Source organism: Sinohyriopsis cumingii, chromosome 1, assembly GCF_028554795.1.
Source record: "Sinohyriopsis cumingii isolate HCF-2022 chromosome 1, ASM2855479v2, whole genome shotgun sequence".
NCBI lineage: Eukaryota > Metazoa > Mollusca > Bivalvia > Unionida > Unionidae > Sinohyriopsis > Sinohyriopsis cumingii.
In genome coordinates, this window is record NC_142961.1 from 63555435 (window position 1) to 63575792 (window position 20358).

The 20358-nt window shown below is 35.5% G+C and overlaps 1 protein-coding gene across 1 annotated transcript in view; it reads right to left on the reverse strand.

Annotated features, from left to right (window-relative positions):
* Positions 1 to 20358, reverse strand: part of LOC149806994 (uncharacterized) — a 52563-nt gene that overhangs the window by 17077 nt on the left and 15128 nt on the right. Inside the window, exons 2-3 of the mRNA XM_089960489.1 lie at positions 18330 to 18503; positions 2948 to 3118 (exon numbers count right to left, since the gene is read on the reverse strand). Coding sequence (XP_089816615.1) covers positions 2948 to 3118; positions 18330 to 18503 — 345 coding nt within the window. The remainder of the gene's footprint in view (positions 1 to 2947; positions 3119 to 18329; positions 18504 to 20358) is intronic.

A 20358-nucleotide genomic window follows, 5' to 3' on the forward strand; every position in this document is an offset into this window, starting at 1 on the left:
CTGCTATCCCGCAAATAAAAGTGCATTCACACTACTAAAGGTAGATACAGTGTGACCCCACTATAGCACACTCCATTATAATGCAAATTCGGATATAACATGGTCGTGGTGTGGCTCCTGAAATTTCATATGTATGTATTTTTCTCATACACGAAAAAAATTCTTTCTTAAAAGTACAAAAAAACTTTAAAAGTTTTTTATCATTTTGGGGAAGAGATCACATAAGAATATTACAAGACGATCATGGCGTGGCTCCTGAAATTTTATATGTATTTTTCTCGTACACGAAAAAGTAGTTTGTCCTTCTTAAAAGTATGAAAAATAAATGTATAAAAAGTTTATTCTGGGTTCGCTTAGGGCTTCACCAATGTCGCAAACTCAGACTTTTTTCTTTATTGGCGGCAAAACATACCATCTGGCAATTTTTTTTTTATTGGCGACATTGTTGGATGTTTAAACTTGTATATACAACCATTGGTCTGGAGTGGAGAAATTCAGAGGCCCCATAAAAGGAAGCTGCAAACTGGATATAAAATGTGCTGAAATTTATCAATTGTTACACAAACAAATTCTTTGTCCATATTGACAAACCATCTAAACAGTGCATTGTTATATCATAATCCACTTATCTTGACATCTAGCATGAGTACTGTATGTTGTGAGATATCCGCTTTTTTGTTGTTGACATTTCATGCAATGGAGACCAACTGGATGAGACATTATCTTGTAATCCATCTTTCAGCATATTTTCGGCTAGTAATTAATATATTTACAAAGACTGACATTTGTATGTGGATGGTAAGTAAAATTCCTCTTCTTTTCACTCAAAATTAAATCCTTCACAACACTCACATTTTCTGTAATAATCCCTGTCATCAGACCAGAACACCCGTGTCTCTATCGTCTGTTGACCCTTTGTTAAATATCTGATGCATGTGTGGAAGGCAACATCACACTGCTATCACAAATGTAAAACAAAAATATATAAAAATCTTACTTTTTGATTTATTCAATAGGCAGGGAGGAACAGTAACTAGATTAGTCCAAACAATGGTGAATTCCTTTTTAAAAATGTATCCAGATAAAATAGTTTACTGAAATTTCAAAGGAAACTGATTACCTTAGAAGCAAACCGATTGCTCAGTAAATGGAAAAAAAATTAGTCTCAATCATGCAATACAATTATTTGATGTTGCCGCCACAGTAAGAAATGGGCATTTGTTTGGTTCTCCAAAGCTGGCCTTTAGCAGTGACTTCAATTACACATGCACCCTACATCAAAGAAAGCAGACTAGAATCTCAATAAAAACAAAGAACTTTTCTTCAAAGGAAGTTGGTACAAAACTTTTAAAACAAGTAATGGAATCTGATGGATTTTTGCATTTTCCATCATGACTGGAACACGTTAACTGTGCCGTGAAAGTTTCCTTTTTGCAGGGAATGAGTTTATGCTTATGAACACTACCAATGGTGGCTTAAAACGCAAATTAACTTTTACCTACTTGGGACATACTGAAAGGTAAATGTGCTTCTTCATTCGTTACGTGATTGTGCTATGTTTTTCCACTGAATTCAGACCAATATGACCTGTGACAAAATTATTGAATATTTTAAATCTGTGTGTGTGCATACTTTCGATGGAATCACTTGTATTGTGGATTCATTGCATATGATGAGATTCATGGGTGAGTACATGGTGCTGATACTCTATTCATGCTATTTATTAGATATGTAACTATAAACAGTATTCATGTATATGTACCAATTCATCGTTCTCTAAAAAAAAGTAAACTATTATATGTGCCTTCTCTGTTTTCACTACAGGTGTATTTCTCATTTAATATGCACTGATTTAAGATGGGTAACTTGTGCTGATGAAGCACGTATTTTACCGCCCGCATTTATTACCTACCCCTCTTTGCAATTTTTTGGGGTACATGCATAATTTTCTTCAGCTAAATGACCTGATTGCTTATAACACAGTTTGGTTTATAGCACGGTCGGGTTCTATGGCTCCCAACTACCGTGTTATAGTGGAGTCACACTGTATTGTGTAAGATCCTTATATGAAACCCAGACCTAAACACAAAAATGACAGCACTGAGTAACTACCAATATTTAAATGTAAATTTAACAGTATTAATTTAATAAATTGCATGTAAATACAAAACTAACAATACTGACTGAATATCTTCACTGTATGTAAATAAAAAGTAAGATTATTGATTGAATACCTTGTATGTAAATAAAAGATAAGATTTTTGATTGAATACTTTGTATGTAAATACAAAATAAGATTTTTGATTGAATACCTTGTATGTAAATACAAAAATAAGATTTTTGTTTTAATACCTTGTATGTAAATAAAAGATAAGATTTTTGATTGAATACCTTGTATGTAAATACAAAATAAGATTTTTGATTTAATACCTTGTATGTAAATAAAAGATATGATTTTTTATTGATTACCTTGTTAGTAAATACAAAAATAAGATTTCTGATTGAATACCTTGTATGTAAATACAAAAATAAGATTTTTGATTTAATACCTTGTATGTAAATAAATGATAAGATTTTTGATTGAATACCTTGTATGTAAATACAAGATAAGATTTTTGATTTAATACCTTGTATGTAAATAAAAGATAAGATTTTTTATTGATTACCTTGTTAATAAATACAAAAATAAGATTTTTGATTGAATACCTTGTATGTAAATACAAAAATAAGATTTCTGATTGATTACCTTGTATGTAAATACAAAAATAATTTTTTTTATTGATTACCTTGTTAGTAAATACAAAAATAAGATTTATGATTGAATACCTTGTATGTAAATACAAAAATAAGATTTTTGATTGATTACCTTGTATGTAAATACAAAAATAAGTTTTTTTTATTGATTACCTTGTTAGTAAATACAAAAATAAGATTTATGATTGAATACCTTGTAAGTAAATATATGTATCAATTGCATCTGTGAGTGGTCCTTCCCCTGCTGATGTTCTTGCTGTAAGCCAAACTTTGTAGCGTCCTCCTGGTTTCAGTTTTCTAATTGTATAATTTCGGATATCTTGCTTCATTGAAATTGCATTGAAATCAAGCATGCTGTAATTCACTACAAAAATATGAAAATGATGAGATCACATAGACAGACTGAGACTGCATAGACAGAGATCACACAGACTGGGATTGCTTAGAGATCACATAGACAGACTGAGATCACATAGACAGACTGAGATCACACAGACAGACAGAGATCACACAGACTGAGATTGCATAGAGATCACATAGACAGGCTGCGATCACATAGACAGACTGAGATCACATAGACAGAGATCACACAGACAGACTGAGATCATATATACAACTTAAATTCTTTGGAGAGGATTATATTTCTTGGCAGGACAAGGGCCCATAGTTTTTAATGCCAGGAGTTTAATGTCTGCATTAAACACTATTGTAAGCAATGATTATTTTCATAGTATACATTTTTTTTTGTATTTAAAAACAAATTCAGTCTGTAAAAAGATTAAATATTTGAACATAAATCCAAATGAAACGGACCTTGTAATTGGTCAAACATGACAAATATGTGGCAGTTAAATTTACAAAACACTTTTGGAAAGACTGACATCACTGTGATATCGTGGTAATTTTGTTATATTATGCTTCACAAAATGCACATCATGCCTATCATTCCTCACAGAATGACAGATTCTGCATATCATTCCTCACAGAATGACAGATTTTGTATATCATTCCTCATAGAACAACATCTGCTTACAAAAAATATGTTGGGAAAAACAGTGATGGCTCTAATGGCAATATTTTCACTTAATTAGCAGCAGTAAAGATAATCAGTGATGTCCTCCAAACCTCATATCCAGCACTGTTTTCCCATCGCTGCACAGCAGAATGGTTTAGCTGATTGAACCTTAAGTGATTTTCATTCCTTCTCATTGCCAAAACCATTAGAAACAGTAGATACAAAAGACTTAGTGAGACTTCCAGTTTTTTTTAAAGTTTTTTTATTGTGAATGTTACTTCCAATCTTGGAGTTAAGATGCCTTTGTAGTATAAATAGTTACCTAAATACAGGCATCAAGAAGGATCAGTTTTTTGATACAAATGCCTAATTTTACCTACCTATGGGTCAAAGCAATCGAAAACCACTGAACAAAATAATAGTTTCGTGTGGATTTACTAAGTGCACAATTCCTAGATGAATTTCAGTTAACCCCCAAGTATGGGTAATTACACAGAAATGTAGTGGTAAGGAATATCTATCACCTAGGATGGATCATTACACAGAAATGTTGGGTATTATTATCTATCCACTAGTATGGACATATCTGTCAATTTCTCAAAAGCCAAGATTGAATAAAAATTTTTAGGGAGATTGAGACATAAACTCAGGTTTTTATGCAGCATTTTTTAAGCACTGTTTCAATTAATATTTACTCATCTGTGTCCAATATGCATGATATTCTCAAAGGATGCACCAGGGGCACCAGCACAAAGTCTTCCAGGGGCCTGGTTTGCAAACATGTAGTGGTCAGCCATTCAATTTTAAGGATGTTGGCCTAATCATGTTTAATGGTGAAATGGGGGTGGGAGGCACACTCCCTGTGATGCACATTATTTTACCCAAGGATGTGCCCCCTTTTCATATTCTGGTCAGCTGTGGCTAACCTGCACAATAGCTAAAGGTTAGACTTAAAGGAGACCAGAAACCAATGGAAATATAGAATAATAATAAAAGTACTATAGCATAAAACCTTATTCTGAAGTATCATCTGCGACCGTAATGCCAATATTTAAATATTGGCCTATCTTCTAGGAGCTGAATTTCCGTGACCTCGTATGCAAAATTTCCGCGCCTATTCGGTTACTTTCGGGATGTGACGTCATAGTAGCGACTCCAGCAGCTCACGTGGGAGTTGCCAGAGTAAAAGACAATACCGTTTTACGTTGCTTACGGGTGTAATGGAACATTAAGAAAAGCCTGTGGACATATTTTTTTTTCTTTTCCAAAAGATAAAGGCATCATGAAAGAATAGGTGCATTATTACAAACGAGTCGATTTCAAAGCAACACCATACAGCACTATGTGCTCGTTACATTTCTCAAAGGAATGTTACGAGAGGGATCATGAAAAAATAGCAGCTCAAAGATACGTAAATGCTAGGCCTAGACTAAAAGTTGGCGCTGTTCCAGACATACCTTTGGACATTTTAAATCCTGGGAAAAGAGTTAAACGTGTGAGTTACGAAAATAGGCAGAAGGACGAGTAAGTGACCACAAAATGCAACAATCAATCCACATATCTTTTATCTAAAACAGCAGTACTAAAAACAAATCTGATAGCCCGACACCCTGGGCCCCTTCTGGTTTTAGTTCCGGCCCATCCTGTATTCAAAGTGAGGTGCCCGTCAGGCTTGTCGAAACAAAAATTGTTTGCCTGAGGAAACTTTGATCGCGCTGGTGAAATGAGTAAATGTATTTTCAAGATGTTGACATACATGCCTTAACACGGCACAATCTAAATCAAATCACCACTGTCCTAGGTGGAATTTAGATTTGATTTTAATCAAATGGAAGCTTTGCTAAAAATAAGATTCTAAATCTGTCGTGTTTCGAGAAAACACAATTTTCAGTAATCTTATAAAAAATAATTTTTAAAAAAAATGCATTGTATACATGTAGTTTGCATAAACGGTAATCTATATTAATTGGAACTGATATAAAACTATTCCTTGGGCAGTTTAAAAAGCAGCGATTAAAAAAAAAGGTCAAAGTTTCACATTAACTGTCTGACAATAGAACGGGGGGGGGGCTATTGACCCCCCCCCCCCCCCCCCCGTTGCCCCAATGTGCGACCGCCCATTTGACGTGCCTTTCTCGCTGTGATACGCCTTATTATTCCCCCATGACAAGCCCCTTTTACATATTCTGGTCAGTTCTGGCTAAATTGCAAAATAGCTAAAGTTTTAATTTAAGTACGCAAACAATACAGCCGGTGTGACTAATGAACATACTCCTTATCCTTGCATTGATCTTGTGATCGGACATACTTCAAAGAAACCATGTTCGACAGTGTGTGTATGTGTAAGCATCAGCAATCAGCAATACTAAATAAACGATGCCTATTTTGTTGTTACTTACGATGCCATGGACTTCATTTTAACAGTTCAAATTTGCAGTCACAAGTTACCGTACATGTGGCAACTGTTTTTCTCAGTTTTATGCCCCACCTTTTTTCCTTTGGTTTAAGTCTTAATGCATGTAACACTGTTTGCTGAATAAAATATTTAATCAGAATTAGTTCTTTAGGGCCACATATATTGCATGGTATATTTTGTTTTATTCCTTGTAATTTAATCATGGTAATTAAACTTTTCATATACGGTAGAGGAATGTCGGGTGTTAACTGGCCGAGTTTCTTTGGCGGAAATGGAGATGCGATTTTGTTTGCAGAGAAAATTTCAACGTGATCATTCATTTAAGCTAATTGGTGACAATTTTATTCTTTTAATTATTTTTTTTACTATAGTACTGTTGTAGTTCTTTAAAAAATCTGAAATTTACTTGAATAATGTTTAATCTTCACGTTCTATTTACTGAAGAAGAAAAGAAGAAGAAAAAAACTGTTGTATGATATTAATTATTTCGTCCAGTGCCGGGTTTAGACGTGTGTGCGTGTGATTTGAATTTTTAACGTAGCTTTAACAATTTTTCAGTCATATCGCTACGATGTCAGCAGTGTGGCAGTTTAGACTGTGGATTGCATACGTTATATTTAAAAATGGTTTGGGGTTGGGTTTTTTTCTTCTGACAAATGAAAATTGACAGACATAATGTAATAATCGGGACTTCGCTGCGCAAAATTGAGAGATATTACGAGATCGGGATGTAAATGAGGAAATACCCCCAAAATCGGGAGGTTTTTCTCTCGGCTTGAGAGTTGACAGGTATGAACTGTCCAGGCTTGTGGAATTTCATTCAGGACTTTAGTTTATTTAAGTCACCAGCCCGGGCCTGTGCCTAACAAATTTCTTTTAGCACTTACCAGTACAGTACATAAACTATTATATCAGACTGCAGATTCAACTTTTGAATGTGCAACCCAAATGTGGTCTCCTGTCTGCCTCGCTCGCCAATGTTTATGTTTGTATTCGAGGACTGGCTAGTATAGCGTCACGGTACCACGTGATCTGTCGTCTCATCAAAACTCGGAAAAACTCGGCAATTTACGGAATCGTGGTATCTTCCACGCAAAATAAATCACTACCCACTTACGATATTTAATTTATAAACATTGCAGTCGAATTAAAATCTGTAGAGAATTACATACGTAAAAGGAAAATTTTGATTTCTAGTCTCCTTTAAGTATACAAGCAATAATAATAATAATAATAATAATGCTTTAATTTTATAGAGGGTGACTGATTAGTCAAGGACTATTCTCCCTTGAGGCCCTTGTAAGGAGAGAATAACAATGCACATTATGTGAAGATAGCAATAATTACTTTTTATTTTAACATGTTTAGTATTAAAATACTAAATTCCATTATCTATTAGAAGCACATACATGCTCATGATATAAAGCCAGTGTGACTAATTAACAATTTGTGAAAACAACTGTCCCTCCAACATACTTCAAAGAAACCATGTTCTACCGTGTGTGTATGCAAGCACCAGCAATTGATTGGCAAATAAATAATGTCATATTATGTTGTAACTTAAAATGCCTATGACTTCATTTTAACAGTTCAAATCTGCAGTCACAAGTTACCATAAATGGCAACTGTTATTCCCAAATTGTTTTACATTCTGCCATATTTCCTTAGGGTCAGTTCGAAAGGTATGTAACACTGTTTATTAAATAAAATAGTTCTTCTGAACTGGTTCTTTTGGGGAACATATCATACGAGGTATATTTTTTTATTCCTTTTAATTTAATCGTGCTAATTAAAGTTTATATATTCAGTACAGGAATGGTGTGATGCTTCCTGGTGTAAGTTTCTTTGGTGGGAATAGAGATGTTATTTTGCTTGTGTACAAAAATACACAGCATTCACAGTGATCATTCATCGGAATTTTAAACAAGTTGCTGACAGTTTTATTGTTGTGGCTTATTTGTTTACTATAGTATTGTTGTTGGGGGTTAAAAATTTATTAAATTTATGTGAATAATGTTTAAACTTAACATTCTATTTACTGAAGAAAAAACAACAACTTTGTAGTGTGATATTAATTATTTCATCACAACACTATTCGCAGGTGATAAAATAGAACATGGCTGCTGTGCATTGCACATGATAAACAGCTGTATCTGTCTATGTTGTTTTTTGGAGAAATGAAAATTAACAGATATAATGTAATAAACAGGAGTTCTCTGCGAAAAATTGGGAGATATTATGAGATCGGGAGGTTTGGAGGATCCCAAAAATCTGGATTTTTTTTATCTTCTCCCGGCAAGAGAGCTGACAGCTATGTATGGATCATTACAAAGAAATGTATGGGTAAGAAATATCTTTCCCCAAGTAAGGGTCATTACAAAGACATGTATGGGAAAGAAACATCTATCCCCAAGTAAGGGACATTACAAAGAAATGTATGGGTAAGAAACATCTATCCCCAAGTAAGGGTCATTACAAAGACATGTATGGGTACAAAATATATATCCCCAAGTAAGGGTCATTACAAAGACATGAGTGGGTAAGACACATCTATCCCCAAGTAAGGGTCATTACAAAGACAATTGTATGGGTACGAAACATCTATCCACAAGTAAGGGTCATTACAAAGACATGTATGGGTACAAAATATCTATCCCCAAGTAAGGGTCATTACAAAGACATGTATGGGTACAAAACATCTATCCCCAAGTAAGGGTCATTACAAAGACATGTATGGGTAAGAAACATCTATCCCCAAGTAAGGGTCATTACAAAGACAATTGTATGGGTACAAAACATCTATCCCCAAGTAAGGGTCATTACAAAGACATGTATGGGTAAGAAACATCTATCCCCAAGTAAGGGTCATTACAAAGACATGTATGGGTACAAAATATCTATCCCCAAGTAAGGGTCATTTTACAAAGACATGTGTGGGTAAGAAACATCTATTCTCAAGTAAGGGTCATTACAAAGACAATTGTATGGGTATGAAACATCTATCCCCAAGTAAGGGTCATTACAAAGACATGAGTGGGTAAGAAACATCTATCCCTACGTAAAGGACATTACAAAGAAATGTATGGGTAAGAAACATCTATCCCCAAGTAAGGGTCATTACAAAGACATGTATGGGTACAAAATATCTATCCCCAAGTAAGGGTCATTTTACAAACACATGTATGGGTACAAAATATCTATCCCCAAGTAAGGGTCATTACAAAGACATGTATGGGTAAGAAACATCTATCCCCAAGTAAGGGTCATTACAAAGACATGTATGGGTAAGAAACATCTATCCCCAAGTAAGGGTCATTACAAAGAAATGTATGGGTAAGAAACATCTATCCCCAAGTAAGGGTCATTACAAAGACATGTATGGGTAAGAAACATCTATCCCCAAGTAAAGGTCATTACAAAGACATGTATGGGTAAGAAACATCTATCCCCAAGTAAAGGTCATTATAAAGACATGTATGGGTAAGAAACATCTATCCCCAAGTAAGGGTCATTACAAAGACATGTATGGGTAAGAAACATCTATCCCCAAGTAAAGGTCATTACAAAGACATGTATGGGTAAGAAACATCTATCCCCAAGTAAAGGTCATTATAAAGACATGTATGGGTAAGAAACATCTATCCCCAAGTAAGGGTCATTACAAAGACATGTATGGGTAAGAAACATCTATCCCCAAGTAAGGGTCATTACAAAGACATGTATGGGTAAGAAACATCTATCCCCAAGTAAAGGTCATTATAAAGACATGTATGGGTAAGAAACATCTATCCCCAAGTAAGGGTCATTACAAAGACATGTATGGGTAAGAAACATCTATCCCCAAGTAAGGGTCATTATAAAGACATGTATGGGTAAGAAACATCTATCCCCAAGTAAGGGTCATTACAAAGACATGTATGGGTAAGAAATATCTATCCCCAAGTAAGGGTCATTATAAAGACATGTATGGGTAAGAAACATCTATCCCCAAGTAAGGGTCATTATAAAGACATGTATGGGTACGAAACATCTATCCCCAAGTAAGGGTCATTACAAAGACATGTATGGGTAAGAAAGATCTATCCCCAAGTAAGGGTCATTACAAAGACATGTATGGGTAAGAAATATCTTTCCCCAAGTAAGGGTCATTACAAAGACATGTATGGGTAAGAAATATCTTTGCCCAAGTAAGGGTCATATACAAAGACATGTATGGGTAAGAAAGATCTTTCCCGAAGTAAGGGTCATTACAAAGACATGTATGGGAAAGAAATATCTATCCCCAAGTAAGGGTCATTACAAAGACAATTGTATGGGTACAAAACATCTATCCCCAAGTAAGGGTCATTACAAAGACATATATGGGTAAGAAATATCTTTCCCTAAGTAAGGGTCATTACAAAGACATGTATGGGAAAGAAACATCTATCCCCAAGTAAGGGTCATTACAAAGACAATTGTATGGGTACAAAACATCTATCCCCAAGTAAGGGTCGTTACAAAGAAATGTATGGATAAGAAATATCTATCCCCAAGTAAGGGTCATTACAAAGACATGTATGGGTACGAAACATCTATCCCCAAGTAAGGGTCATTACAAAGACATGTATGGGTAAGAAATATCTATCCCCAAGTAAGGGTCATTACAAAGACATGTATGGGTACGAAACATCTATCCCCAAGTAAGGGTCATTACAAAGACATGTATGGGTAAGAAAGATCTATCCCCAAGTAAGGGTCATTACAAAGACATGTATGGGTAAGAAATATCTTTCCCCAAGTAAGGGTCATATACAAAGACATGTATGGGTAAGAAAGATCTATCCCCAAGTAAGGGTCATTACAAAGACATGTATGGGTACGAAATATCTATCCCCAAGTAAGGATCATTACAAAGACATGTATGGGAAATAAATATCTATCCCCAATGATCCCCATGTATGAATCATTACAATAAAATCTATGGGTGAGGAAAGTCTATATCCCCATGTATGGGTCATTACAATGAAATCTATGGGTGAGGAATACCTATCCCCATGTATGAAAATGAAATCTATGGGTGAGGAAAACCTATCCCCATGTATGGATCATTACAACGAAATCTATGGGTGAGGAATACCTATCCCCATGTATGGATCATTACAATGAAATCTATGGGTGAGGAAAATCTATCCCCATGTATGGTCATTACAATGAAATCTATAGATGAGGAATACCTATCCCCATGTATGAATCATTACAACAAAATCTATGGGTGAGGAATACCTATCCCCATGTATCATTGGATCATTACAATGAAATCTATGGGTGAGGAATACCTATCCCCATGTATGGATCATTACAAAGAAATATATGGGTGAGGAATACCTATTCCCATGTGTGAATCATTACAACAAAATCTAAGGGTGAGGAATACCTATCCCCATGTATGGATCATTACAACGAAATCTATGGGTGAGGAATACCTATCCCCATGTATGAATCATTACAATGAAATCTATGGGTGAGGAATACCTTTCCCCATGTATGAATCATTACAATGAAATATATGGGTGAGGAATACCTATCCCCATGTATGAATCATTACAATGAAATCTATGGGTGAGGAATACCTTTCCCCATGTATGAATCATTACAATGAAATATATGGGTGAGGAATACCTATCCCCATGTATGAATCATTACAATGAAATCCATGGGTGAGGAAAATCTATCCCCATGTATGAATCATTACAATGAAATCTATGCGTGAGGAAAACCTATCCCCATGTATGGATCATTACAATGAAATCTATGGGTGAGGAATACCTATCCCCATGTATGGATCATTACAATGAAATCTATGGGTGAGGAATACCTATCCCCATGTATGAATCATTACAATGAAATCTATGGGTGAGGAATACCTTTCCCCATGTATGGATCATTACAACGAAATCTATGGGTGAGGAATACCTATCCCCATGTATGGATCATTACAATGAAATCTATGGGTGAGGAAAATCTATCCCCATGTATGGTCATTACAATGAAATCTATAGATGAGGAATACCTATCCCCATGTATGAATCATTACAACAAAATCTATGGGTGAGGAATACCTATCCCCATGTATCATTGGATCATTACAATGAAATATATGGGTGAGGAATACCTATCCCCATGTATGAATCATTACAATGAAATCTATGGGTGAGGAATACCTTTCCCCATGTATGAATCATTACAATGAAATATATGGGTGAGGAATACCTATCCCCATGTATGAATCATTACAATGAAATCCATGGGTGAGGAAAATCTATCCCCATGTATGAATCATTACAATGAAATCTATGAGTGAGGAAAACCTATCCCCATGTATGGATCATTACAATGAAATCTATGGGTGAGGAATACCTATCCCCATGTATGAATCATTACAATGAAATCCATGGGTGAGGAAAAGCTATCTCCATGTATGAATCATTACAATGAAATCTATGGGTGAGGAATACCTATCCCCATGTATGAATCATTACAATGAAATCTATGGGTGAGGAATACCTATCCCCATGTATGGATCATTACAATGAAATCTATGAGTGAGGAATACCTATCCCCATGTATGGATCATTACAATGAAATCTATGGGTGAGGAATACCTATCCCCATGTATGGATCATTACAATGAAATCTATGGGTGAGGAATACCTATCCCCATGTATGAATCATTACAATGAAATCTATGGGTGAGGAATACCTATCCCCATGTATGAATCATTACAATGAAATCTATGGGTGAGGAATACCTATCCCCATGTATGGATCATTACAATGAAATCTATGGGTGAGGAATACCTATCCCCATGTATGGATCATTACAATGAAATCTATGGGTGAGGAATACCTATCCCCATGTATGAATCATTACAATGAAATCTATGGGTGAGGAATACCTATCCCCATGTATGGATCATTACAATGAAATCTATGGGTGAGGAATACCTATCCCCATGTATGGATCATTACAATGAAATCTATGGGTGAGGAATACCTATCCCCATGTATGAATCATTACAATGAAATCCATGGGTGAGGAATACCTATCCCCATGTATGAATCATTACAATGAAATCCATGGGTGAGGAATACCTATCCCCATGTATGGATCATTACAATGAAATCTATGGGTGAGGAATACCTATCCCCATGTATGGATCATTACAATGAAATCTATGGGTGAGGAATACCTATCCCCATGTATGGATCATTACAATGAAATCTATGGGTGAGGAATACCTATCCCCATGTATGGATCATTACAATGAAATCTATGGGTGAGGAATACCTATCCCCATGTATGGATCATTACAATGAAATCTATGGGTGAGGAATACCTATCCCCATGTATGGATCATTACAATGAAATCTATGGGTGAGGAATACCTATCCCCATGTATGGATCATTACAATGAAATCTATGGGTGAGGAATACCTATCCCCATGTATGGATCATTACAATGAAATCTATGGGTGAGGAATACCTATCCCCATGTATGAATCATTACAATGAAATCTATGGGTGAGGAATACCTATCCCCATGTATGGATCATTAAGAGACGAATAATGTAAAACCTCAAGAGGGATTTCCTTGTCTTGGTGCAAACATCAACATTGATTATTTTTCTCCTGCAATTTTTTTCCAACCAAATTAAAATAACCCTGCAACCTTGCAATGTAGCTAGCATATTCAAAACACAGTATTCATCAGGCACTTATAACTATTGCTTCTCAGTGAGTATAAAGGTCATCAGGTTTTGTACTCTTTTTGAATAATTATATAAGTAGAATCTAGCTAAATATGCCATTCTTAGAAAATGAGAGAAAAAATCAAGAAAAAAGTTATAATTGTTATGTGTTGGAAGTACTGAGCAATGAGCATCTTGTGCCACATGCTTTTGTTTTTCCATTAAAACAAACATGTTAATGAGAGCAATGGGGTGACATGTTGACTCAAAGTACGCAAGTTTTACACATGAGAAAATAATAACATAACATCATTTAAAATTATTACTGTATTATCACATTTAAATAATTAATATCTTTTATTCAGTTAAGTTGTTACTTTCGTCAGTTCTAAGTTGGAAAACGTTCTATGATAGGCAATGTATAGCAACATCAGTAAATTTCTAATTGATAACTTTCTTGGAAATTTACATTTTCTGTCCTGGAAATAAGGCAAGTGTTGCCATCACAAGTGCAATGATATGCTGCATGGAAATCTTTTGTGGAATTGAGTGTGGACTGACGAATGAACCCCTCAGGTTGGTAAGTACAGTAGTTTACATTTGAATCGTATTATTATATTTGAGTAGATTCTCCAGTAGGAGTATGATGACTACTCCAATGAAAGGATGAGCTTCTAACAAAAAGGCAGCATAACTGATATTATGCACTTATACTTGTGTGAGGTAGATCCATACTGCACATGGTTTATTATCTTAAAGGATTCCCAGGCAAATCAAGTGAAAATTCAAAGGTCATGTCCTTTACTGTAGTTATGCTGTCATGGTAACTGTCCAGTCAGTTACTAGCAGCCAGATGAGTTTCAGTTCTCTTATCTTTGCAAGATATGTCGTGTAAAATAGCAACTGGAGAAAGCAGGCTGAAAATGCCAGTCAACTGACTTCATTATGTCCTGAATTTAAATATTACATTCAAAAGGCCGAGTCCATGGAAATCACTGGTATGGCATGAGCTAAAAATCTTCTTGAGATGTAACTGACCCCATTAGTGTTCAGAGTACACCAGTCTAATGTCCACTTTTAGTGAAGTAGCCAGCGCTTGTGGAGTTATGTCTTGCTGTCCCACCTTAATCAGTAGGCAGAACCTTTGATGAAATACTGAAGACCTCAACTTTTAGAGAACCATGGATGTTGCTATGATTTATCTACAGATGTCTTTTACTACACTGCGCAGATTATTTACAATTTAGGATTTGTTCATTGGGAGAGAAGCAATTAGAACTTTTTTGCAAGCCATGCACCCCATTTTCAGGATTAGTTTTGCTACTATAACTTGAAGAATGATGGACAGAAAGAGGGATCGCTTTGTATGAAGCAGTTGGTCTCTCATAGATAATGAATCAGCCAGACTAAGCCCATCTGGGATGCAATGGATTTTTATGCACATATGGTAATCCAGGGCACATCAACAGAGGTATTCGCATAAATTTATGCAGAACTCCATTGATTTTGTCCCTCCTTATTTCAAGAGGTAGTTGACTGATCCAAATTGTCTGACATTATCAGAACCGCCTTTCCTTGCATGCATCCAAGCATGAAAGATGATGTTCCTTAATTTCCAAGAGATTGATACGAAGACCCTTCTCTTGCACTGTCCCCTGTGGTCTTTGGGTCAACAATCTTCCCTTTTCTAGTATAGTCCCTGATGAGGTCAAGAAGAGATAGGGGCTGAAGTGGCAACCTCTGTGCTGCTTGCCTTCTCACCTCATCCACTAGACCCCTGAACATAAGGGGAGAGAGGGGAGCCAAAAGGGAGAGCTCAGGGTTTCTGATTGATGGAGTTTAAAAGAAGAAGATAAAAAAAAGTTCATCTCCCCTAAATGATCAAGGCTGCAAGAAGCCATTAGGGCTTTCACCATCATGGTCTGAACTGCTCTGCTGACTACCATGACAATATGGGACACTGATTCCCAAGTGTGGTCAGTCCCTTGCCTTCTCCGAGAGCTAGGCAATTATTTAAAGAGATGTCCTTAGACAAGTATAGGTAGGAAGTCAACATCATATTCCTGAGCTGACCAACTAAGATGTGGCATGATGCACTTGTCTTTCTACCTTATAACAGGGCTGGGATATAGACATATTAATGGCAGTAGTGTCTTTATCTAGACTTGGCACATCAGATTGGTAAGCACTGCTATACGGTCAAGCTGCTAGAACCATACAATTGTAGGCCAGATAAGCTGAACTGGTTGGTCAGCAGCTCAGGCCAGCAAAATCAGAATGTAATCCTGCACACCTGGCAACAATGGCATACACAGACAGGGTGGGGACTTGTGCCTAGTGGGCTGCTAAATCGAGTGTAAAATGTCCCCTATTTCCTTCAAATTGCTTGCTGAAAACTTTGAAGATAGCGCTTGTTGTATTATGTGTATCATCACTGTACATGTCATTCTAGGTATCTTTGGGGGGGGGGGGGGGCCTGACATCTCAACATCCCCCATAAACTCACCAATGATTCTGGATATTCAACAATTTGTGTTTACATGAATGTATCCCTTTTTCCTAATCCCATTAATTGTATTTTTTTTAAAGATATTGGACCATATGATCTTTGCCCACAAAGAACACATGCTGCATGTGCGTGACAATGAGTGTAAACAATGAACATTTTGTGCAGGCATGACTATCTGCAGTATGTGCATTTCTTGCACTTGACTGACATCTTTAAAATGAGAGATAAAAAACAAAAAAATATGTGTGTTCAATATATAAACAAAGTATTCAATTAGGCAAATTTATGTTACCAAGACAAGCTGACAAGAAATGAAGTTAGAGATTACAATACAAATACATCTGTCAAATGTGAATGTTACCGATGAATATAAAAAATTACTGTTGATAAAATAAATATGAATAAATTCACTGGAATTTAAGACACAAATGTTGTGTATGCAGTATCAAGAATACCAACCTTCTGACTTACTACGCAATTGAAAAGAAAAGTTGGTTTGGTTTAAACATATGATAAATTGCAACGGATTCTCAGAGGCACAGCTAAACATTTAATAAAAAGTTTAAACTAGTAAACATGTGGGATATAGGTGGCCACATAGCAGGGGCAAAGGGAGTTAATATGTAAATGTTACTTACCTTCATTTATATATATCCTGTAACTTCTGGTATATGATTTTTTTTAATTTTCAATTTTTTATTCATGGTCCTAAACTATATATAAAACTTGTTATAAATTGTGTGCATAATTTGGCTCTGTTGAAAACACAAATCACATAGGATCTATAAATAGTTGTTTACCTACGTGTTGACAATTGGTAATAATAGTCATAATAATAAGACTTAAAATGGCACCTATGGCATAGTTTCTCAGTGACTTATGGGATATGGAAGATTTGAGAAGACTTCTGTGGCTTCCCCATTGGTTGCATGAAGTCATCTGAATTTAATATGTCGTGACTTAGTATGTCATAAATCATTAGTGTATGCTGTCATATAAGGTCCATTTCAAAATACAGTTGCAATTTACAGTGTATATAAGGAGAAAGTTAAGCAATCAGTTTCCTTTTGATTCCTGAGGTCATTCACACTTTTAGTGTTCCTGATGTAAGCTGCAGACATATTTTATGTTGTACTAAGATATTTTTTGAAAGGAAAAACATTTGTTTGGACTGTTCAGTAGTGATAGAAAGTGCTCATTATTTGGACAATAATATTACTCTGGAACTATTATAAATTATTCTAAAGAATTCTGGACAACGCCATCTTGACATCGTCAAGGATCTTGGAGGACCAGTACATTTCTAGCATTGAAATTATATGGGACTTTTCATTCATTTAGGATTTTCAAAGACTTTTATAAGGACAAATCTGGATTCCCTTCATTATACTGTAAGTCCCTCTCACATTTTTTATTTATCACTTTAATGATTAAATTGTTTGTAGAGTTTTACAAAACTTGTTGGGTTTGCTTTTTTTCTGTTACTTAAGTTTGTGACCAGATTTTTATTGTTGTTGGTATAGTGTTTAACGCCATTTTTCAGCACAAGTTAGGCTATACATGGCGGCCAGTATTAATGGTGGAGGAAGAACCTGGGAAAACTGCAGAAAGAACCACTGACCCACAAGAAGCTACTGGCAAGCTTTCTCACATATCCACATTGGGACCAGATTTGTAACATACATACAAACATACATACATACATAAGTATGTGTGTGTGTGTGTAAACATTTTGTCATCTTTCAGAAAGGGCTGGTAAATTAGTGGCACACATAAGAAGCAATTATGTCAACTTTATGCCAGTTGCAGTAACCATTAAATCTGCAAACACTGGTAATAATAAGTAATGAATTCACAATATTATATACATCAATTTTATCACAAACAATTACAGATATTCTTACAGTTGCAAGATGTTTCATCAGTGACCTCGCAGTAGTATAGGGTGTAGCTTATAACATAACCAGACTCAAGGTCAGGGCTGTTGCAGTCATAGGGATCCCACTGTAGGGACAGTTCACCTTCTCTCTCGGCAATACCTTTGGCAATGTGGAAATTTTTGGGAGGGATAAGTGGCTCTGGAAAAAATATAAAGAACTGTCAAAACATTTTATTTGGATGAGCTTTAAATAGTTACTTTTTTACAAATAATATCTGTAACATGATTTGTCAATTAACAAATCAGAATAAATTGTCATAAGTGCTTAAAATATGCATATGCTGTGGAATCTAGTCGTGCCTGAAATGGAAAACTGCTGCCTTTTGAGAACCTGGATATTGCTTTGGATAATTAACATTGCATGTACATATACACTGAGTATTAGCTGATAGCACAAATAAAAACAGAGTTGGAAGTGACAAGCTGATGACTAGATAAAAGTGATAACAAATATGAGGACTTAAAGCATCTAATCGTTAGAAGCTCCATGTGTTTTACAATATTATATAAGACAAAACATTCTCACCAACAAGACTACAAAAACACATAACATGGAAAAACAAAAAAATCATGCCGATTATAATAAAGGAAGACAAAAATTAAAAAGTCTTTATGTCTGTTCTTGTAGTCGAAATAGGTGAGTTTTAAGAGCACTCTTGAATGAGATCCCAGTGTCCTTGTGTCTAAGATCTACGAGCAATTCGTTCCAAAAAGCTGGGACCTGGCAAGCTAAAGAACATTGTCCATATGACTTTGTTTTAACAGTTGGAACAATGAGAACATGTGTATTGGAAGGGGGGCAAATGTTTCTAGATAAGGTGTACTCATGAGTGAGGTGAGATATGTATGTATGCCAGTCAAATAAATGTAGCATAGTGAACAAAAATTCTGTGTTTGATTCTGGATCAAACTGGTAGTCAGTGAAGGTTACAGAGCAAGGGGAAGTAATATGCTCAGCTCTTCATACTCAAAGGATGATCTAAGCAGCCATGTTTTGAACTTTTTTCTTTAGTACTAAATACTGAGACAATTCAGATAGGAGGGAATTACAATATTTCAGTCTTGAAAGTACTAAGGAACACACAAGTGTTTTAGTAGCATCAACCAAAAGAAAACTGCAAATGATGCTGATGTGTCTTAGTTCCAGATATGCCGCCATATTCATTACATGGTGGTGTAACAATTGTACTGAAAAGAGTGACACCTAGGTTTTGTACCAACTGTATGAATTTAATTTTGGTATTGCTGATACTTAAGACGTGAATGAAAAAGTATAAGTGGTAATCAAGATGGCTTCATTCTTATAACATCATTCATCTGCAGCTTGCTACATGACATCCACAGCCTCAACTTCAGTTTGGCAGCTAGATTTTTATATTTGACTGTCTTCATCAACAATTGGTGAGACACCTGGGATGTCAATCTTGCACTTGAGAGTGGTTAAGTGTACAAAATGAATCAATGAATGACAAATCATATTACTCCTGCTTCTGACAGCAGGGGATGGTATCATTAATAGTGGGTTCAATAAATCTTAAAGAAGTATGTAGCACAGCCTAATCCCAAAATGTGTTTGCATGATTGGTGGATAAAGCTGCACTAGGAATTTGAATGAAGACATAATTTTGTAAAAAAGTACTCAAAACCTAAGTTGTCAGTGGGTTCAAATGTGTCCATCACAATCACAAGGAGCACCAATGTAATTTTGCTGACAATTATGTGAAAATGTATTGAAATCAGAGTTCAGACACAAGGAAGACAAATTTGTAACAAATAAATCTAGTAAAGTAGATGAAAAGTGACAAAATATAGAATGACATATTTATTCACTGTCACATTCATGTTCAAGGGACACATACATACCAAGTAAGGGTCCTACAACTTCATATGTAAAATAAAGCTAAAATCTTCACAAAAACTATTTAAAAAAAACTGTGTTGCTTACCGTACCATTCCCAGCTACATAACTGCCTACTTTACCACTCTGCTCTAGT